Genomic DNA, 22,463 nt, shown 5'->3' with positions numbered 1-22,463 from the left:
ACCATCCCTAAGGGCAGAAATGCAGTGTCTGTTCTCGCCTGACCCCGCAGCCCTCTGTTCTAAGTTGACCCTGACTTTCATGGTCCCGGGACTCTCGCAAAGGCTGGAGCTTCTTTCCAAGTATGAAAGTCCAACTTCTGTTCCCAGCCTGCATGGACACACACACACACACACATGCACAAGCGTGTACAACTTCGGGTCACCCTCTGTCAAGGGGATCCAGGTACCCTACCCAGATCCTCAATGGGGCATCAGCCGCTCTCCCAGGGCACAGTTTGGGGAAATCTCTGGGCTTGAATAAACGAACCTGTTCCGTGGCCAGTGCGGGAGGGTAAGGGTACCAGGTCCCCGTGTGCAAACTCAGAGACTGGCAGACTGATACCAGCCTGTGGACACAAGGCAAGTTGGCATCTGTGCCCTGAGTGGGAGTGGGCGGGGGGACACCTTCCGTGTGATTCAGGGACCTCTGCGGTGGCCGAGTCTCCAAGAGACCTGGGTTCAAGTTCCCTGAAGACACAGAGCCTTTGTCACCTGACTGGGGGGGAGGTGGTGGCCGAAGGGGAGTCTCACGGGACCAGCAGCCCCCCGGAGGGTCTGTGGCTGACTCACCTCCCATCCGTGCTGACCTAGCTCTGTGGTCTTGTGACACTTCTTGTTCATTAGGATGAAAAAATACACCCCATGCTCAGGGAGAGCGACGCAAAGATCCCCAACAATGAGATAATCCACGCAAAACCCTTACTTAGCTCAGCGCCTGGCACGTGTAGACACTTTACAAACAGCACCGATCAGGATCCGTGCAGCCACGGCCTGTGGGATGCTGATAAACGTGGAACAACAGGCTTGCAGAATAGAAAAGCCCTGATCACAGCATGTGCCACCTTCTGTGCTGTAAACGATCCCACTGTGGCTGCTTCCACGCCACAAGGAGGGAAATCCCTGGACCACAGTTGGGAAGAGACGCGTTGGATCCGCTCTCAGGGGCTGGTCCCGGCCGGTGTGAGCCTACCCGGCACACGCCCAGTCCACAACCATCTCTGGGCTTTTTAACACACCCAAGTTGGCCAGAGAAAGGGGCAGGTGAGGGAGGCCAAATACAGGACCCCCAGAGATGGTCCACATGCTTGTCCTTGCGAAGGCCTCACCTTAGGTGGCAAATGGGCTTTGCTAAGATTTGAGGAAGTTAAGGACCTTGAAATGGGGAGGTCATTCTGCGTTCTCTGGGAGAGTCAATATCATCAGAAAGGTCCTTACAAGAGGGAGGCTGGAGGTCAGAGAGAAGAGACAGAAACAGAGGTTGGAGGGATGCGGCCACAAGCTAAGGGACACAGACAGCCCCTGAAGCCGGAAAAGGCACGGAAAGCTATTCTCCCAAGAGCTTCCGCAAGGCTCTAGCCCTGCCGACACCTTGATTTTGGCCCAGTGGGCCCCGTGCTGGACTTCTGGCGTCCAGAACTAGAAACAAACAAGTACTAAATTTGTGTTGTCTGAACCGCTAAAGGTGTGGTAATGCGTGACAGCAGCAGTAGAAAACCGGTGTGGGAGGTATGGCTAGTTAGTGCTCAGAGGGGCTGCTCTGTTGGTCCTGGGGGTGCACAGTGGGACCGGGCAATGCCCATAAGGTGTCACTGGTTGGACTGAATGACCAAGTGAATGAGCTCCTTGAGGGCAGAGTCCTTTTTAAAATTTTTTTTTTTATTTTGAGGGAGAGCGGTGTGTGTGTGGGGGGGAGAGAGAGAGAGAGAGACAGTGAGTCTCTGAGAAGGAGAATCTCAAGCAGACTCCACACTCAGCACAGGGCCCGACTTCGGGCTCCATCCCACGACCCTGGCATCATGACCTGGGCCAAAATCGAGAGCCAGATGCTCAACCAACTGAGCCACCCAGGTGCCCTGAGGGCAGAGCCTTAGGCCCAAATCCCCCGTGCTGATTAGCAGTACTGGGTACCACTGCAGGCCGGCTGCACAAGAATGAATGAACATGCACACAAAGCAGGAGGTGAGAAAGCACAGCAGTGGTAGGAAGCCCTAGATAGTGACTCCCTTTCTGTGCCTCGGCCGCCGAATCGAACGCAGACCTGGTCTCCCCGTGACCAGGCCCAGGCCCAGCCCTTCCCATTCTGGGAACCACCCCAGCACGCAAGCTCCTGTTGGGGATTTTTAAGGTGGGGGGGGGGGGCGCCCCTCCCTTGGTTGACTGTGAGGAGCAGGTGATCCAGGCCGCGTCAGTCGCGTCAGTCAGAAGCCCCTGCCCAGGACTCTGGGTCTTGAGCCAAGCAATGTGGGGATGAAGGGGTTAAGAATTCATTATGAGACAGAGGGGTGTCTTCCGCTAAAGGGCAACCCTAGGCTGGGCGGGGCACGGTGCTACCACCTGCCTCAGCCTGTTCTCCAGGCTCCCGTCAATCCTTCCAGTATATTCCTTTTCTGCTGGAGACAGCCGGAGTCCATCTTGCCTGCTTACATCCAAGACTGACCCACAAGGCACCACTGGACACTTGTTCCTTCTCAAAAACGTATGTTCCAAAGCATTTTCTCTCCAGCTGTTCCTCCAGAAGGCACTGGCCAGCCCCGGAGCGGCAGCTTCCCCTGCTTCCACCACGAGCCCTCCTCCCACCCCCCCAGGTGGTCTGGCTCTGCCCGACCTCGACCTCCACCTCGATGTGCCCGGCCTGCTGCTAAGCAGAGATGGCTGTGCACGTTTCCTCCCCTGCCCTGGTGCCTGGGGCCGCGTCCCCAGGTCTCCGTTGGGTCTGCTGTGTCCTGTTTGACAGCAGCCTTGCGGTCTAGAAGGGGAAGAAGGTTCCTTCAGCGACATAACCCCATCTCACCTGCCCTGCTCACCTCCCCTCTCGGCCTGACCTTTCCGGCAGAACCCCCTGCATGTTCCAAGTCCCTCCTCACATGGGAGAGCCCCCGCGCCTGCCCACACTCAGCTTCCCAGCTGCCTCCATCGTCCCGTGAGCATCTCAACTGGAGGAGGTCAGAGTCACGTTCTGGAAAGAACGCACGTGTGGGTTCAGTGGAGCAGTTGGTGGATCCCAGCTGAAAACAGCTGTGTGACCCTGGACCACCCCGCCTGTACCGTGGACCCGGGGAGCCTGCCTCCCCAAGGCACGGGGCTGAACTGAGGAACCCCGGCTGATGTCACCTACCAGGCACCGAGCAAACTGCCCTGCACACCTCACTCTGAGGCGAGGCACGGAGGCTCCGAGCAGGTGGGAGGGCCCTGCCACCCGCCTGGGAGCTGACCCAGCCCGACCCCTGACCACACCATCGCCCTCGCTGCTACAGCTTGTCTGGCACGCGCCCCTTCTCTGTCCTCTGCACCCCTCGCCCCCTCCAGCACTTTGGCTGGGACCACGCTCCCCGCCCTCCTTCCCGCCACTCTCAGAGCCCCATCCCGCCCACGGGACTGGGAAAGGAGACAGAGTCCCGTCGGATTAACTGCTACCTCCCCGGTGAAGCCGGGGTCACCAAGTTCGCTGAGTGGACTCATGACACGGGGGCAAATGCTGGAGGTGCCATCCGGTTCCCTGCCTCCACTCCAGGGAGGCAGAGACAGCAGACGTCCCCCACCCCACCCGCTGGGCTCATCATTCCCCAGCGCGACTGGGAGGAGAGGTGGCCACAGCCCTCGCCGTGCCCTCTGGGCTGGCTGCACTTTGGAGGAAGACAGAGGCCGTGACTACGTTCGTCCATCGTAACAAATGAGGCTCTTTGAACTGGAGGCTCAAAGGGATTTCAAGGATCACCCATTCAGGAGTTCTTGGTTTTTGGGGGGATTTATGGGAATCTGAATCCCTTTGAGAACCTGAAACAAGCTGCAGAATCACACCCAAGTACAGTGCACATGTGTCCACTGCACACACATGCAGGTGCACGCAAAGACACCCACAGACACACACACACACACACACACACACACACACACACACACACACAGAGGCAGTTTTGGAAGACACCAGGGGCCGTAGGTTAGGGACCCAATTCTAGCCCAGCCCATCCCTTTCTGCCACGCTTCTGATGAGCAAACCGAGGCCCAGACTTGCTGTGGTCTTATCAGCATCCTCCCGCAAAGTGTCCAGCTCTCCTCCCAGCACGTGGCAGGTACTCGAAGCCACGGGGCCGGCCGTGGCCAACCAAGCGTGAGTGGATGTGACCTGCGTCGCTTCCAGTGGAGCCTCTACGAGCCAGCACGCTACTTAGCAGGGTCCCTTCCCCTTGCCGCGGTAAAACCAGGAACATGCCAGACGGTACCGGCTCCATGAGCAGTATTCCCCGCTGACCCACAACGGACACGTGGCCTGAGTGAGAAAAAACCCTTTGCTGTTTTGAGCCACTGAGAAGCTGGGGCTGCTTTGCCACGGCAGCATAACCGAGCATGAGCCGGCTTGCTTCGCTTTTCATGTAGCTTTCACACCGGACATACATCCTCCCGGGAACACTCTGCCTTCCTCCTCCCTCAGGGCCTGCTGCGCTACTCACCCTTCAGTTCTGCCCCGAATTCCTTTCAGCGCTTTCCCTTTCCCTCGCCATCCCGGACCACCTCAGGCGGTGGAAGCTCATCTAACTGCCCTACCCTGCCCTGCAAGTGCTGATCTCATCGTTCTTCTCTCTCGCCAGGCCGTGAGCTCCATGAGGTCAGCAACCATGTCTGATTTAGTCACTACTGCATCCGCAAAACCCAGAGAAATGTCTGTTAGATGAAAGATTGGCTGGGATGTTGAATGGATGACTGGATGGACACGTGGATGCATGGATGACGGATGGGTAGACGGGTGGACAGACAGATACATAAATGGACTGGGTGGGTGGAGAGTTAGATGGATGGGTGAAGCATCACCCGTCCTGCTCGTTGGAAGAAAAATCTCATGTGCAGTCACGCTTCTAAAGAACTACTCAGTCTTGATCCCGTCTCTTCCCCAAGGTGTATCTGATCGGGACTAAAAAAGAGTCACGGCGGTCTTTCCCCGAAAACCTCCTATGACCAGGCACAGTGCTAAGTATTTTACGTGTAGTAACGCTGGTCCTCACAACAGCCAAGGAGGCAGGTCCTACGACTCCAGCTCACAGATAAGATCAGTGCCCTGGAGAGGTTACTGCTGCTTGTCCAAGGCCGCACAGGCTGCCTACCCCCAACAGGAGAGCCATGTGTCTGGGCTCCAGCAGGCTTGCAGGAACTGGGCTGGGGAATCTGAAGGCATTATGCCTGGTGAAAGGGGGGAGGAAGGACTCGGCTCGGGTTCCAATCCCCATGTCGCAAACAAGAGAAGGGGCCAGAACTTTCCTCCCGAAGAGGGGCGGCACATCTCTCACTGATGGAGCCGGAGAGGTTGGGCCACGAACTGCTCCTTCTTCTGGTTTGTCTGGTTTCGAAGAAGGACGGATGCTGCTCGGGGCGCGGGGCGGGGGGATGTCCGGGATCCCGACATATCACCTCTAAGTGCCTCCCAATGGAAAGGAGAGGTCCACTCTGGACTGGGCTGTACATGGCCTGGAGGAAAGGGTGAGTTTCTGCACAGGGTTTCTATACTGCTGTATGGGCAGCTGAGCCAGGACGACTTGGCGCCGTGGGACGCAGGGTACAGCTCAGAGTCCTGGGGGGGGGGGGGGGGCGGTCACTGGATTCAAGCATGGGAAAGAGCCCCTGGAGGCAGGCAGGCCTGCTCAGGCCAGCGCTAATTTCTCCTAGCGATAAATCTTTCTAATACTGGAAGGGCCTCGTTCCAGGCAAATTCTGCCTAATTTCCTCTTCGAAAGTTGCCAAGTTCTCTCTCATTGTTGTATTGTCTCGAGAGGTGAGAAAAACAGCCAAGGGTGCACTGTGGGTGACTGTTCCCAAGTTCTCCTTCCTGGCCCAACTTCTTAGGGAAAAAACAGCACGTGCTTTTCAGACCGGAAAGCTCTTTCTCACTGGCTTCCAGTAAGAAGGGAACCCACCCTGTCCCTGCCCCTGACGCCTGGCCTCTGGAGATCCTCTTGGGAGAAGAGCCGGTCTCTGAGACCATAGGGAGACGAGGGTCTCTTTGTTCTGGTTCCGCCTGGACCCTGTTTTAGGAGCAGGGGGCTCCTGTCTACTTCTCACGGATGGGCAGAAACCCAACTGCAAGGCAGAAATCCCCAGATGATGGGCGCCACAGGGCTCTTTAATGCTGGCTACCCCACCCCACAGTCCGGCAAGGAGCCCCCCCGCCCTGGACGCTTTCATTGCACCGTTTATGTTCTTATGTAGTTACTTCCTCACAATGAAACATCAGCACAAAGGGCATTAAGGGGGGAAAGAAGATAAATAGGCCCTTTCTGCACCCGGGGATTCTAATAACATGGCATTAGGGAGCTCATGCTGAAAAACACAAAGCTTCCAGAAAGACACCAACTGGACAAGGCTGGGAGGCTGGTGCCTTTGTCTGGGGATTCGACCTGCTGGCACATCGCTCGGGCTCTCTGCGCTGGGAGAAGGCACGGTTGCCAGAGATCGTCTCTTAACCTTCCCTGAACTCGGATAGGTCAGCTCCCAGAGGTCTGAGTGAGGCAGCGATTCAAATTCTAACAAAGCAGCTTTGTCAGGAGGTCCCTGGGAGAGAGATGGAGGTTGGAGAGGGAGGAACAGAGGGAGGAGGAGACACAGAGGCAGTGAAGTCAAGATGCACAGAGAGAAGGGCCTGGGGTGGAGAGAGGCTTGGGATGGAGAAAGACATCAGGAAAAAAAAAAAAAAACAAACTATAAGAGAAGCAGAGAGTGAAATATAGCGAGAGAGAGGGAGACACGGGGAGAAGAGGAAGTGTCAGAGAGAGACAGAGGAAAACAGATTCACGTGGGTACGAGAACCCGAAAGGGAGACCGAGAGCGAGAGCCTGGCAGGCGAGGGTGGGGACCCCTGCAACCCCAACATCACCCCGCGGGAGAGAACAGCCGTGCACATGAAGCAGGACGTGACCCTCTTCAGAGCTGCTGGAACAGGCCAGAGCCTCCAGCCTTGTGAGGTTACTTCCTCTGGCAGGGAGGCGGTGCGTGGAACACGGGGCCGCAACGAGAAGTTCCAGGGTCCAGCCCCGTGCAGCACTTCCATCATTCTGCGATGACGGAAACGGTCGCTGTCTGCACCGTCCAAGCAGCAGCCGCTAGGTCCGTGTGCTACCGAGCACTCGAAATGTGGCCAGTGGACCATGATCTGCATTCTCAACTTGATTCAGTAAATTAAAATGCAGACAACCCAGTGTGGCTAGTGGCTGCCGGCGGGAGGCACCCCTGGGGGGGGGGGCATTTCACCCTCTGCCTGCCCTGCGGCCAGGGGCGCCCAGACCCAGACGAAGCTGCTCCAGGCGGCCTTGCCCCCTGAGCACGGCAGGCTGCGTCCTGGTCCTTCCTGCACGCACGGCAGGGAGGACTGCTCAGTCGTGCCACAGCTCCGGGTCCCATCACACAAACCAGGACAAACCCAAAGAAGGGTCCCGCGGACACTGTGGACAGCACGCGAGGAGCGCCACCCTGGGGCGTCAGGTACCTTCCAGCCCAAAGGCCATCTCCAAGATGACTCGGAACCCACTTATGTAACAAGGCGGCCACACACGACCCGTGAATCATGGAGGGGAGGGAGGAGGGCGATGATGAGAAGGAAGCGAGGTGGAAGCTGGTGGAAACGGCGGAGGGAGAGGGTGAGGTGGGGGGGGGGGGGGTTGCACCCACCTGGGCTCCCTGAGTAATGGGGTGGAGGGCCGTGTGTGAGTGCCGCTCTCCTGCTCCAGCCTCTGTCCACCGGAGCTGGGGGGGTGCAGCGAGCAAGGGGGGTGCCGGCGCAGGCCCGCCTGTCGGCTCGGCAGGGGGAGCTCTGACGCGAGGCCACGGCCGGACGCAGCCCCAGCCAGGCGAGTCATAACCGCCGGCCCGCAGCCACGGCCTGGGTTAAAGGGACATTCCACTGGCCCAGCAACCCACATCCCTCTAAGCCTCCCTGCCCCTCCACCCCTGGGTGAGCGGCATTCGGGCCTTCCTTGGGGGGACGCCGGCCCCTCCAGCCCCAGGAACAATGCGACCCTCCTGCCGGCCAAGCAGCAGCCACTATACAGCCCAGGAGATTGGGGCTCAGGGCCCTCCCCACTCTAGCTGGACTACTTCAAGGTTTCCCTCCCTCCTGCCTCCCTCTGGTGCTCCCTCTCTGTCCTGCAACTAGACTGATCCCTCTACTGTCCCTTCCAACCCGTAAGAGCTTTCCACGGCTCCCCATTGCCCTCGGAACATAGCCTTGGCTTCTTCACTCGGCTAATAAGACCCATAGAGTCTGGCTGTGACCCAAGAGCTCTGGACATCATCCACAGGGCCCTGAACCTGCCTCCCCCTCTCTTCCAGGGCAGCAAACGCCCCCTCTCTCACATTCATGCTTTGCACCCGCATTCCCTCTGCCCCGAGTGTGTGCCCCCCATCCTGGCACACTCCTACTCATCCCTCTATGCCCCACTGTAAGGTCGCCACCCCTGGGGAGCCTTCTCTGGCCCCCCCAGGCCGAGTGAGTCAGTCCCTGCCCTCCGGGATGTGCCTCTATTTTAGCTGTTATCTCTGTAGTCACGTGTTTAGAGCTCGGTCTCCCCAGAGAGCCCCACAACTCTTCGAGGATGGGGCCAAGGGGCTCATTTACCTTCCTCCCCCAGCACAGGGAGCAGGCCGGCTCGGTGCTCTGTGAGTCAGTAGGATTTTCTCTGTACCCCTCTTCTCCAGCTTTCCACAGGATGCTATTACTGTCCCCGCCCCCCGAATGTCCCGCCGCTGCTCAGGTCCCAGCCCAAGGGGGCCGGAAGTGGCTGCCCCCACAGACTCCAGATGGCAGCTGTCAGAGGGGCCGGAAGGACAGACAGGAGAGTTCTGCTGGCTGGGCTGGGGGCTGGGGAGGAGGGAAAAGGTGAGGGCAGGTAGAAGAAAGACAGCCCAGTGCAGAGGGCGCCAGAACTGAGAAGAAAACAGACGGGCGGCCGTGGTGCTGGTGTCCTCCAAGGGGTGACAGGAAAGAAGACGATTTTTCTAAACAATTAGCTGTTCGAGTCAGCTTGTTGAGCTCAGCATTCCTCAGAGGCCAGACCATGTGCCTCTCGCCTTCAGTGTTGTTACACAATCTAGTGGCCGCTTTGGAAATGCGTTTTAGGGAACATCTCTTCAGGCTCAGGGCAGATCTCCCTGGAGTGACAGAGTTAGAAAGAATATGTTCCTAAAAGGAGGGCCTGTTCTCCCAAAGACAAGAGAATGAATTCTCTCTAGATGAGCACTTTCGGACTCGGGGTCCCTGCCGGAGGCTGGGACGGCTCTGCCCGAAACGACACAGGACACGTCGCATGTATGCACTGCTGCAAATTTTTCAGCCACGATTCCTTGCCTGGTGGACCCACCTCTCCCGGACCACAAGGCCCTGGAAGGGCCATGAGAGTACACAGCCCCCTATGGTCAAGGCTGGGTATGTAACCTAGGGTGGGGCCATCCCTGGGACGTAGGGGACTACAGCAGGGCCAGTCAGAATCTTCTGTGAGATTTTATCGAAGGGTACTGGAAGGAAAATGGGCTCTCACATTTTTAAGGATAGAAGTCCCTCTTTCCCAGGGTGCCTGGGGGGCTCAGTCAGTTAAGCAACCGACTCTCGATTTTGGCTCAGGTCGTGATCTCACGGTTCATGAGTTGCAGCCCTGAGGCGGGCTCTCTGCTGGCAGTGAGGAGCCTGCTTGGGATCCTCTCTCCTTCCCTCTCTGGCCCTCCCCTGCTCATGCACCCCTGTGTATGCTCTCTCTCAAATAAATAAATAAACTTAAAAAAAAAAAAAGTCCATTTTTCTCATGCATGGAGAAACCGTCCCTGACAATGAAGCCAATGCACAGAAAGAGAACCAGGAAATGGAGACAGAGAGAGTCCCTGAATACTATCATCACTTGACTCCTGGATCAAGCTATGCCTGAAGGCCTCTCTTAGACTTCCCAGTTACTTGAACACAATTACAGCATCAAATTCTTTTTGCTTCAGAGAGTTTGAATGTTTGTATCATTTCCAAACAACAGCACTGACCGATACACACAAAATGCAACCTTTTCCAAGGAGACAGCTCTGGGGGGCTCAGTCGGTTGACCTTTGATTTCGGCTCACGTCATGATCCCAGGGCCGTGGGAGGGAGTCCCGCATCAGGCTCTGGGCTGAGCGGGGAGCCTGATTAAGACTCTCTCCCTCTGCCCCTGTCTACTGCTCGTGGTGTGCACGGTCCCAATCTCTCTCTCTCTCAAAGGACAAAAAAAAGACTGAGACCGACGAGAAGAACCTCCTCCTCACTCAAAGTAGGGCAAAAGGTGGCACGTGTTGCTTACTATAGCCTTCTAAGTCCTAAAAACATGCCTTTGCGCCTCAGTTACCTCATCTGTAAAATGGAGATCAAAAGACCCATTTCTCAGGTTTGTGGAGAGAAAGAAAAGCATAAGACATAAGGTTCCTGGGCTGCAACAGGCAGGCGGTAGGAGCTCAGTCTGTGCACATTCCCTGCTCCTCTCCCAGAGAGGGCCCCACGGTTTATACCTTTCTTATGCTGGAGAAGAATGTGCCCTAAGCTAAATAACCTTCCCTCCTGGGAGCTGGCCGTCTCCTCTGAGGGAAAGCGGAGTGCGAGGGCGCGGAGGGGGCAGAGGAAACTGCTTGTTCATGTTTGTCTCTCCTACCTGCAGTAAGACTGTTCCCCCAGGGATTGTGAGCTGTAAACAGTACTTCGGGGCATTCTCCCAGGACAGCAGCTGAACGTCTTCAATAGCGCTGTAGGAGACCGAGTTTTCCATGTACCCAGTTGGCTGCAGCAAAAAGAAAAAAAGAAAAAAAGAAAAAGAAAGAGAGAAGGCACACATTGGTTACAAGATCAGGCACAGTATCCATGCCTCAAAGAAGGTTCCAGAAAACATCCTCCCACCCCCCCACCCCCCATTCTGACAACAGGCAAACCGAGTTGGTACAGACACGGGGCGACTCTGGAGACCAAAGGAACTCCGTCTTTCCTAGCATCCCAGCTGGCAGGAGGGGGCTGCAGTGGAAACTCGCCCCCGTGTTTGGAGCTGTAGAGTCGGGACCAGACTGGGGGCACCTTAAGGGCAAAGCCTGTGCCCTGTTCCTCTGGGCGTTCGCGGGGCCCAGCACAGGGCAGAGCCTGGATCCCTCCAGCCCTCACTGTGTCCAAGCCACTGCCTTCTCCTGCCCAGAATGCAGTCACAGACCCCCTTCGATTTCCGGGTCTTGTCTCCCCACCCACATATGCACTCCCCACTCGAGACCCAGGGCCACATTCCAAGTCGACGAACTGTATCCCCCTACTCCCTGTTCAGTGCCCTTCCACAGCTCCCGGTGGCCCAAGCACGAATGCCACGTGCCCCTCCACCCCTGCCAGGCTCCTTCCTCCAGCCGCACCCACTTTCTCTTCTCTGTCGGCCCTCCCCAACGGCCCACCCGGTGGCACCACACAGTTAGCCTGCCCTTTGTCCCCAAACGGTTGTGGCCCCATCCCTGGCATCTCCTCCTCCACTGTCCAGGCCTCAGCTCCACAGGTCTTCTGGGGGGCCTGCTACCCCCCAGACCCTAAAGCCCACCTGGCCACATCCTTCCCTGTGCCCTCGGCGCTCCGCGCACCCCACTGAATCACTGTGGACGTTTACCATATGTCATCTACCGATGCCTGCCTCCTGGCCAGGCTGCAGCTCCGTAAGGTCCGCCCCATGTCTGTCTTGCTCCCTGCCCTCTCTCCGCAGAGCCTGGCACATGGCAAGGGCTCGACAATTTGTGTCGAAAGGAAGAACTGGAACAGCTTTCATCGGTCAATGCTGGGGTGAGGGCAGGGAGAGAGAAACTCCAGCCGCTCACTACTCTGTGAGGGAGCTCCCCTGTCACGGACAGAAGGCACCAGGAGCCAAGGGGATGCACTGGCCACCAGGTACCAGCAGCGCTCTTACCACCCTGACCCCAGGAAGCCAGGAAGCCATACTTCAGCAGAGCCAGAGGCAAGCGTAGCTTAGCCGAGAAGGCAGAACGTGACGGCTGACGCGTCCCCAGCCGTGACACGCGCCAAGCGAGGTCTCCTTCCATCCTCACAACGGCCCCGTGGAGCAGGTGCCAGGGCCATCCCACCGCACGCTGAGGACCCGGAGGTGTCACGTGACTTGCCCAAGGTAGGCCAGCTGGGACGGGGGCTGGCCAGGGCTGAACCGAGCTGGCAACTCAGGAATCGGGGCCCTAACCACTCCCCACTGAGCTGCACACAAGTGGGGGCGCAATGTAAAATCCATGGCCCGACGAGTTCATTCTACCATCAGGATTTAGGACCGCCACGAGGTTTTAAGTTTCCATTTCTGTCTGCCCAAGTTGAGATGCAGTGGTGGTGGTGGAGAGGGCTGAGGGCACAGGCTGCGACAAATCTCCCTGATACGACCGGTCACCGGGCTCAGGAAGGGAGAGAGGTTGATCAACACATTCGTTCTTTCATTCATTTGTTTACTCATTCACTCATCTGACGTATTCGTTGGGCATCTATTACGTTATAGGCCCATATGCCGGGTGCTGGAGATACAGCAGTGGATGAGACAGGAGCCCAGGGGGGCAAAGAGATAACAAACCAAATACACAAATAAACAGCAGGTGCTGCACCAAGAATCCAAGAGGGTGTGCTCACAGGGGCTAAGAGCTGCGGGGCCCGGTGCCCCTGAGAGGTGGGGCAGAAGTACGCCCCGGAGCTCGGAGCTCGTGGCCAGTGCAAAGGCCCAGGCGTGGGAACAAGCTGGGCGTGTTCAGGGAGGAGACTGCCCAAAGGAGGAAGGCCACTCCCAGAGGGTCCTGTGGACCCAGCCAGGGGTCTGGGGCGGAGTGTTGTTTGGGGAAGAGACTCGGGAGGAGGGGACAGAAGCAGGAACAGCCTGGAGGCTCCAGAGCAGGTCCCTAGCAAACAGAGGCGGTGGGGGGGGAGGGGAGGCAGCGGGGGAGGGGCAGTCAGATCCCTTCTGCCCTTCCCCAAAGGCACAGAGCCCACCCCTCAGCACCAATCCCAGGAGCCTCTGTGTCTGACCAGGAGAGTTGCCGTGGTGCAGATGTGCGGGCTCCCCTCACCTTGCAGCCTGTGCCCGCGCCCCATGCACTGTTCCGTTCTCGGTATTCCGCCATCAATGACTCAGCTCTGACTGCACATCTTGTCCCGAGAATATCCGTGCAACCAGGGGCTCGGGGGATTGGTTAGACACTTATTATCTGAACCCACGTTCAAGTATTTATTGTGTGCTGTCTCCCCTGCTAGTGTTCCAGCACAAGAGCAGAAATCTCCACCTGTTCCGTTGCAAGTGCCCAAACAGACCCTGGCACTGAGACGGGGGTAGTCATTTTCTTCTAAATGAAGGAATTATTTTCCTAAATAACACAGTGTTCATCCATGTATTGCTTCTAATCATGACACAGAACATACCTGGGGAAGATGCTTTCTGGGGATCATTTTAAGACTTAAATTTTAAAATTAAAACTTAATTGACAAATGAAAAAAAAAAAAAATCTCCTTTCGGAAGCAATGGCCCCCGGGTACCAGATGTGCCAAAGGCCTTTCTGTCGCGGCCCAAGTCCACCTCCCTCCCTTTACGAGGTCTGGTCGGCCTCCAAACTCCATGCCGTTGACCCCTTGAGACATACAGAGGCCAGAGGACACGGGTTGAGCCATGGCCACTAACACATCTGGAAAACCGCCAGACCACACCAAGCAAGAGAAAGATAGCAACGTCCATTCCGTGAATATCTGGACTCGATGATCCAAACCGAGCCAACGGCCAGCCTCGTTTCTTTAGAAGCGCACCTATGGGCCTCGAAGCCTCTGCCTCCCACCGGCCTCCCCGGGGACCCTGGGACACGACGAGGCTCCGCACTGCCCCGTGTGGCACCAAGCCCGTGGCGACCACACGCTCGGGGCGGGGTGACCACTCCCGACGTGTGCGACGTCCAGGAGGCGGGGCTTGCCTGTGTCTGCCTTTCTCACGACCCTGCTCCAGCTGCTTCAATGTGGCCTTGATTAGAAGTTACAACACAGGCTTTTTGGGGAAAGGTTGGGTATAAATAAATACATGCTGGTTTTTAATAGCAGACGTTCTGCTTTCCCACTGTTCGAAACAGTACTGGCTAAAAGCAAAATGTGTACAGAGAGACCTGTGTTCGAGTCTCTTAACTGTGTGGCTTCATGCAAGTTACTGTACCTCTCTGAGTCCATTTCAGCCAATGGTAAAACGAGAATTTATTAGACAGGATTATTTTCTTATAATCCTTAAAGGAGACCCAGTCTGTCAAGGCTTAGCACCGCATCTGGAACATTCTAAAAAGCGCAGTAAAATGAGGTACTGCGAGAAACAATAAACTTTACCTCTAGGCTCTTTCTCCCCCAGACCCATGCCTCTGGTCTAACGGTGACAAAAGGATCAGATAAACCCCAACTGAAGGACGTTCCTCACAACACCTGACCAGTACTCATCAAAACCAAGCAAAGTCCAAGCAACTGTCCCAAACATGAGAATTCTCTGTCTATGGAGGAGGACCACTCCTTGCACTGTGGGATCCCCAGTGGGATCCTGGGACAGAAGACGGACATTAGGTAAAAACGAAGGGAATCAAATAAAGCATGGGCTTTAATAACAGCATATCACTACTGGCTCATTAGTTGTGACAAATGTATCCTGTTTCTGGGACATGTTCACAACTGGGGTAGCGGGCTCAGGGGTCCATGGAAACTCTGTGCTGCCTTTGTAACTTTTCTGTACATCTCAAACTGTTCTAAGATAAAATGTTCACAGACAGAAATTAACTGCTGCCGTGTTATTGCTAGCATCGTCTTCGACGACAGAGCCTAGGCAGGAGCCCAGGGGGCTTACGAGGGAAAGGGGACGGATGGGGACTGAGAGTCCCTGAATGCTCTCTTGGGATTCAGGTGTGAGCCAGTGCTGACCACGGGCCTCCTTCGTCCGGGTACTTTCACACGGCTGGGGCGATTTCACAGATAACTGATAATTCCTTGGTAATCTGAACACGATGATCTGAGTTACAGTGCAGGAGATTCCTACATGGGGTAAAGGCTGAGTCAGATAAAAAAGAAAAATTTAATTCCCCTCCACTTGAGGGAAGCTGGGAAATCCAGCTCTGAAAGGTACATGTAAGAGAACAACAAGCAGACTCCGTTGTTTCTACATGTAAAACAGTGCGAGGCCATACTGCACGATTCTGTGTACGTGATGTCTCGGAAGGAGCAAAACTACGGAACTTGAACTCAGATTAGCGCTCTCCAGCGGCCAGGGTGCGGGTGGGGGACCAGTTACCAAGGGGCACGGGGAGCTGTGTGGGGTGATGGAAATATTAAAAAAAATTTTTTTTTTAAGTTTATTTATTTATTGTTGAGAGAGAGAGAGAGAGAGCGAGCATTGTGAGTGGAGGAGGGGCACAAGAAGAGAGAGATTCCCAACCAGGCTCTGCACTGTCTGCACAGAACCCAACTCGGGGCTGGAACTCATGAACTGTGAGATCATGACCTGAGTTGAAATCGAGAGATGGGACGCTTAACCGACTGAGCCACCCAGGTGCCCCTGGAAATAGTCTGTATCTCGATGGTGGTGGTGGTGGTTACCTGACTGTGTATCTTTGTCAAAACTCACAAATCTACACCCTAAAAGGATGAATTTTACTGAAAGTAAATTAGAGGTCAAACCTAAGAAAGGCAATGTGTGAATACTGTAGATGATTTGCAAGCCGATGAATAGAATGAAATCTTTCAGATAAAATCACGTCAAGACCACTCATTAGCTCTTTGGTATATTACCTTTGTATTATCCTCCTGATTATTTTTTATACATGATTTTTTTCCTTTTTTTTTTTTTACAGAGCCCAAGTCATACAATACATAATCTTGTGACTTGCCTGTTTTTTTTTTCTTTTTAACATAATGTTCCATCACATGTACATCGTATATTCTGGACAATGATTTCCAGAACTATTATTTAGTGGCTATAAAGCATTTGGCCACTGTTTTATCACTGCTTCCCACCTCCCCCCACCACCATGGACAGTGTGGTTGTTTCATTTTATGCCACTATAAACAACTCCACAATGAACATCCTTGTGAAACGTGTTTTTCTACCCTATATTTAGGATTATTTCCTTAGGCCAGATTCCCAGAAATGGAATTACTGGGACAAAGGGTAAAAGCATATTTTACGTCATTGCCAAATTGCTCTCATTAAAGAGATATTAAAGAGAACCGGGGAGCCCCGGCTAAGGCTGGGGGGGCCTTCGTCCTGAGCCCCGAGCCCGGCTGGGTCCTGGAAAAGCCAGGCTCTGATCCCGGTGAGGTCAGGGGGACCACATGGCCGGCCAAGTGCCCACAGCCCGACTGCGCCGCACAGGGGCTGGGATCGCAGAAGTCTGCACGTGGGGGTCCAGGCGTGTGGGGACGCTGCTCTCCCGTGGGAGTTGAGGTGCCTCTGTCCTTTTGCCCTTGGGGACTGATGAGGGGCTAGCTTGGGGGTCTTGGTGTCCGCCAGACCAGGAGGAGAGCGCTCCCCTCCTGCTTCTGTTTCTGAGATGAGCTGCTTCTCTAGCATCCCCTCGATGCCTGGATCTGGGCTCAGGAGAGCAGAGCCTGGAGGGGGCTTCGTGAGGGCCCCTAGTCACCAAAGACCCTCGGAGCTGACATTCCACACTGGGAACCCCCTCGGACCTCCCACGTCAGAGTAGGCAAGGAGTGGGGTGACCAAACTCCCCTGAAGCAGCCCCTCCCCCCGAGGCCCCCAGGCTGCACCTCCCCCTGCTTCCCAGGGAGCCAGCTCCTTCCCACCCAAACCTGCCTGGTTTCCATGGGGATTCCTCTAAAATCGAATGTGAATCATGATGTCTGCGACCCCCAAGATGAGGCTCAGGCTGACTCAAGGCATATGTTGGGAAGGTGTCCAGCACCAATCCCAGGAAGGGGAGCAGGGAAGAGGCTCCCAGACCCCAAGAGGAGAAGCCCGTCTGGAAACACCCTCCATGAGCTCACTCCCGAGGCAGGTGGACGTGGGAGGCTGGGAAACCTTGCCCCCCGGGGGACCCGGGCTGAGAACAACAGGCTGTTTGCCACGGGTGGGGGTGGGGGTGGGGGTGGGGCTGGGGTTGGCGCCCTGGCACCCTGCTGGGTGAACCACACTATAGACAGGTCCCCCTCTCCCTGCATGGAAGCTGCCTGAGTCATCGTGGAGGGAGATCCCTCTCTGCACAGCCTGACTCCACATGGCACCATCCCACTGGAATGAGGACGGGTTTGCTGCTGCTCGCTGCCCCCTGGACACACACCCTGGACTCAAAGGACAGATGTCAGGTCAGAGGATAGGGAAGCCTCTTCCAGCCCGTTTGGAGAGTCAACAACAACGACAACAGTAATAATGACGGCACTGTTACCTCTGGTAGTACCACAGAACGGCTCGGATCGGAGGAGTGGGTTTTAGCTCACCTCCCCCTGCTGCTTTCTAGAAGTGAGATAAAATTCACATAAAATCAAACGCTAACCACTTTAAAACGTACAACGCAATGGCCGCTGGCACATTCACAGTGTCGTGCAACTTGACGGCACTTAGTTCAGTGCTGAGGCATTCTCAGCGCTCCGAAAGGAGACTCCGTACCCACGAAGCGGTCACTCCCCCACGGGGCTGCTGGCCGCTGGTCTGCTACCTGTCCCCGCGGCTTGGCCTCTTGTGGACATTTCCCGTCAGTGCAATCACGCAGCACGTGGCCCTTCTCGCTGGCTCTTTTCCCTGGAGGTTCCGGAGGTTCACCCACGTCGCAGCATGTATCAGTTATGGCTGCATAACGTCCCGCTGAAGGGACAGGCCACGTTTGGCTTACTCCTTCGCAGCTGAGGGACATCTGGGTGGTTTCCCCCTTTGGGGGAGGGGGGACGGTCTGCTGCATATTTTTCCGGTGATAAGGAAGGACGTGTGCCCCGCAAACACAGCCCTGGCGAAGCCCCTCGCGCACGGAAAGGCACGGGTGCCCCTGGTTAACACGCCTCGAGCGGTTAGCACGCGGCCAGCACCAAGCCGAGGACACGTCTTCTCCCACTTGACCATGCCGCAGCCCTGGAGGGGGGCCGTGTTTACCCCTGTTTATCCGTATGCTACAGACGAGGCAGGTCCAGAGAGGTGCTGACATGTCACGGACCCCTGCTTTAAAGAGACACACCCAGCACTCAATCCCACAACCGCCGGGGACGGTGGCCTCCACGCCGCACTCTGCCAGCTCCTCCAGCCGGAGCCACACTCCGGTGTGCACACCGAAGGGCTCGCGCACACTGCGAACGCGCGCTGTGCACAAAGGAGCCAGGACCGGAACCTGGCGCCACCAGGGTCTCGGAATCTGCCCGCCAGCTGCCACCCCGCCCTGCGGGCCCCCAGGCCACCTACGGCCCCACTGGGCGTCGAGGGCAGAAATCCACACGGGCTCACTTGGGAAAGGCCTGTCAAAATATTTTGATGTTCTCTTTAATCCCACAAAGGGAAAGCTGCACCGCAAAAGCAAAGCGGCGGTAACAATTCGCTGCTACGTGGGTCAGTCTGGGCCCCAGGCCCGGAGCAAATCTCCTCCAGTGCCTTTCACACCCCCCACCTCCCCGTGTTTCCATAAACCAGAGACAGCCAACGTGACTTAAGCTTTTCCGGTTGCTCCAGGGCCACTGTCCCTGCCGCCGTCCCCTGGCGAGCTGCACCCCCTGCCCAGCACCACTCTTGGTCCCGCGAAGCGTCCACACAGCGGCCCGCCGCTCCCCTTCCTGGCCCCCGACTCGGAGACGCTGTGTCAGGCTGCACGGCTTCTCCAACTGTCGTCTTGAGGCCAAATGCTGCCCATGTACCGTCCCCACCCCCTACCTCACCAGGTTACCGCTCTTCTGCAGGAGCCTGTGAAACCACAACGCCAGGCTTTATTTATTAGCACAGGCAACTCGGTTTTGAGCAAGAACATCTCTCAGGAGAAAAACACACCCTTCTTGTGTCTTATGGCCTTTTGTTTGATCGTCTTTTCTTGGTGGTAGGGGACTTAATGAAGGGCTGTGTGGCTCAAGTGGCTCTTAGGTCCGCACTGTCAGACCGAACTTTCCGTGATGGGGGAAGTGCTCTGCACCTGCGTGGTAGCCTCCTGTGGGCTACTGAGCACGTGCAATGTGGCCAGTGCAACGGTCACCTCGGGACTGAATTTGTGCAGTCACTCAACACGTGGAACCCCTCGCATGTGCAAGCCAGTGCCCAGTGTCTGGGGGTGCGACCCTACAGTCGTGCAGCTTTGGAGGCAGGGAAGAGACAGATGACCCAAGAAAATGGGGGACTCTGATGGATGGAAATTTGTGTTCTCAGGGCCTGGCACTTCTCACGTGTGCCCCTGGGTACCCCTGACAGCTGAGCAACTGACCAAGTGAGTCTGGAAAGGAGGCTGGATGGAGGGACCAGCCCTGGCTCCCACTGAGGCCCGGAGGGGCTGGCATGGATGCCCCTCCTCTGCCCTACTGTCAGGACCTCCCAGCCTGGGAGCAACCCTGCTGGCTCCCCTTGCCCACCCCGCACCTCTGCACGGCCCTCCCCACCTCCAGCAGCCCTGGGGAACCCGCACGGCCCTCCGGGGAGGCAGGTCTTGCCCCGTGACACATCAAATGAAGGTCCCGAGCAGGTACGTGTCTTCACCAACCACACACAGCTATTCAGGCAGAGCTGGAAGGAGAACTGAGGCCTTCAGAGTACATGTCCTGGCCTCTGTCTGTAACAGCTGGTGATTAGAAGTCAGGTCAACCACGCCGTGACACCACCCCGTCCTCCAGCCAGCCAGCAGGACGGCTCGAAGGGGAAAGGCAGTGACCAGCGTCAGCAAAGAGACAGGGCATCTGGAATGCTCCTCGACTTCTAAACCGCTGTGGAAACCCGTGCACGGCTATCGGCTAAAGCTGGAAGCCCGGGTCCCCTGCGACCAGCGGTCCTATTCCCACGAAGAAGGGCTGACATACGTTCTCGCGGCGAGCTGGACACACATGCTGCCTGAGCACGACGCAGCCCTGGACCGGAACAAACTGGAAACCACCCAGGTGTCCATCAGCGGAAGAACGGGGGAAGAAAGTGTGCCGCGCCACCCGGTGGAGTGCGACTCAACAGTGAGAAAGAAAGATCGGCAACGACACGCGGCACGCAGATGAACTAACTGCACGGACCAAAGGCTGAGGAAAGGACACTAGACACAGAAGCACAGATTATACGCTTCCGTTTATATAAAGTTCACAAGTGCGCAAAACGTACTCCATGCTGAGAGAAGTCAGGGTACTGGTTACGAGGGTGACCGGCTGTCTGGTTTGCCTGAGCCTGAGGGGCGTGCGTTCTTGAGATCCTGGGTGTTCGGCACTAAAGCCGGGGCAGTTCCGGGAAAACCAGGATGGGCGGGCACACCACTGCTTACCCCTGAGTGGGGACGGTACCCCGAAGGGCCAAGAGGGAGTTTCTGGAGCTTCGGCGCCGTTGTAGGTCTTGATTCGGGTTGAGGGCAGCACAATGTTAAGAGACATCTGGGGCGCCTGGGTGGCTCGGTCGGTTGGGCGTCCGACTTCGGCTCAGGTCATGATCTCACGGTCCGTGAGTTCGAGCCCCGCGTCGGGCTCTGGGCTGACGGCTCAGAGCCTGGAGCCTGCTTCCGATTCTGTGTCTCCCTCTCCCCCTGCCCCTCCCTTGCTCCTGCTTTCTCTCTGTCTCAAAAATAAATAAAAACAGGGGCGCCTGGGTGGCTCAGTCGGTTGAGCGGCCGACTTCGGCTCAGGTCATGATCTCATGGTCCGTGAGTTCGAGCCCCGTGTCGGGCTCTGTGCTGACGGCTCAGAGCCTGGAGCCTGCTTCCGATTCTGTGTCTCCCTCTCTCTCTGCCCCTCCCCTGTTCGTGCTCTGTCTCTCTCTGTCTCAAAAATAAATAAATGTTAAAAAAAAAAAAATTAAAAAAAAAAAAAAGAGACATCAAGCAGGACACAATATATACTTCTCTGCGTGTATGTTACGTCTCAGCGAAAGAATGTTTGAAAGACCACGAGTCTGAGAGTCGAATCCAGGCTCCACCACTCGCTGGCTGTGCGGCCTTAGGCAAGTCACCGGGCCTCTCTGAGCCTCAGTTCTCTGCCTTGCGAAAGTGACATAGGATCCACGCCCAGTAGGACGGCTATTTTAAAAAAGGGAATAACAAGGGTTGAAGGAGATACGGGGAAATTGGAACCGCAGTCATCCACGGCTGGCAGGAACGGGACACGGCGCAGCCCCTGGAAAAGTCGGGCGGATGTTGGAAGAGCTAAACGGTTTCCACGTGACCCACAGGGGGCGTTTAACGGTGTGGGAATTACGCTGCAATAAAGAAGGTAACAGTGTACCTATCTTCAGGGTGCTGCTGAGAGCAACTAAGAGTGTGGCCTGCGAGCCCGGCACCTGTGAGAACTTGCCAATAGGTCACTGCAAGGGGGTTACACAGGGCGGCCCGAGAAAGGCAGCAGGAGGGGCTGCAGGCAGGGACATGAGCAAGCGAGGGTTTAGCTGTTTGAGCTCCGTGTGTGAAACTCCCAACACCGTGCCAGGTGCTAAGCAGGAGATCATCATAGCAAGGTGATCATTCTTCAAGCCTCAACAAGAAGGAAGAAGGGGTTGTGTGCAAACCATCTCCAACTCCTCCACAGATGACGCAAAAAGGGGGGACAGAGAGGGGAGTTCCGGCCTGGAGTCGGCCCTGGGGTCATCACGGGGTGATCTGCCAGCTGCGGAAGACCAAAGACAAGTAGGACCCCATCGCTTAGACACTGCCTCCCTCAGAGAGACCCGCCCCACCCCCTCTTGCCCCAACTCAACCAAGCCCCACCTTGGGGGCCTGGGACGGGCCACCGGGCAGAAGCGCCGCTGGACCCTTTTCCTGCCGCCCAGACCTTGGCTGAGCGCCGCCTGGAGGCTGGGCTTCGAGGGCAGGGCCAGTCGGGGCAGGCCAAGGCTGTTCTCCACGGACCGCACTCCTTGGAGACAGTCAGGAGGCATGTTCTGGCTCATTAATCATGAGTCCAGCCATGGCAGCTGCCCCCTTTTATGGGCAAATGGCTCAAGAGGTTTAATGACAGAGGAAGAAGAAGTGATATTGCCATGTTCGGACTCTACAACCTCAGTCACCACCGTGGGATGGAAATCCGAGTCCCCGGGGTGTGGCACTCTTCCTCTGTACCACGGGGCCCCTCTGCCATCCCGGTAGCTGATCGAAGCTCTCGAGGGCCGTGACGCACAGTCAGCACATTTCCAACCCCCGAGTCAGCAGCTACTTTTAGGGAGCAACAGCCCGGGAGCAAAGCCCGGATGCCCGGCCCTCGGGAAGTCCACAGGCACCATCTGGCTGATTCTTCACAAGGTTCCTGCCGGGAGCCTCATCCCAGAGAGGAAAAA

General features: G+C 56.5%; 1 protein-coding gene across 1 annotated transcript in view; it reads right to left on the bottom strand.

Annotated features, from left to right (window-relative positions):
• The window catches only part of CMIP (c-Maf inducing protein), a 232,988-nt gene that overhangs the window by 79,586 nt on the left and 130,939 nt on the right, over positions 1-22,463 (bottom strand). Inside the window, exon 2 of the mRNA XM_060650050.3 lies at positions 10,680-10,805. Coding sequence (XP_060506033.2) covers positions 10,680-10,805 — 126 coding nt within the window. The remainder of the gene's footprint in view (positions 1-10,679; positions 10,806-22,463) is intronic.

Source organism: Panthera onca, chromosome E2 (genome assembly GCF_046562875.1).
Source record: "Panthera onca isolate mPanOnc1 chromosome E2, mPanOnc1 haplotype 2, whole genome shotgun sequence".
Classification (NCBI taxonomy): domain Eukaryota; kingdom Metazoa; phylum Chordata; class Mammalia; order Carnivora; family Felidae; genus Panthera; species Panthera onca.
This window is presented reverse-complemented; position numbering and strand designations above follow the sequence as displayed.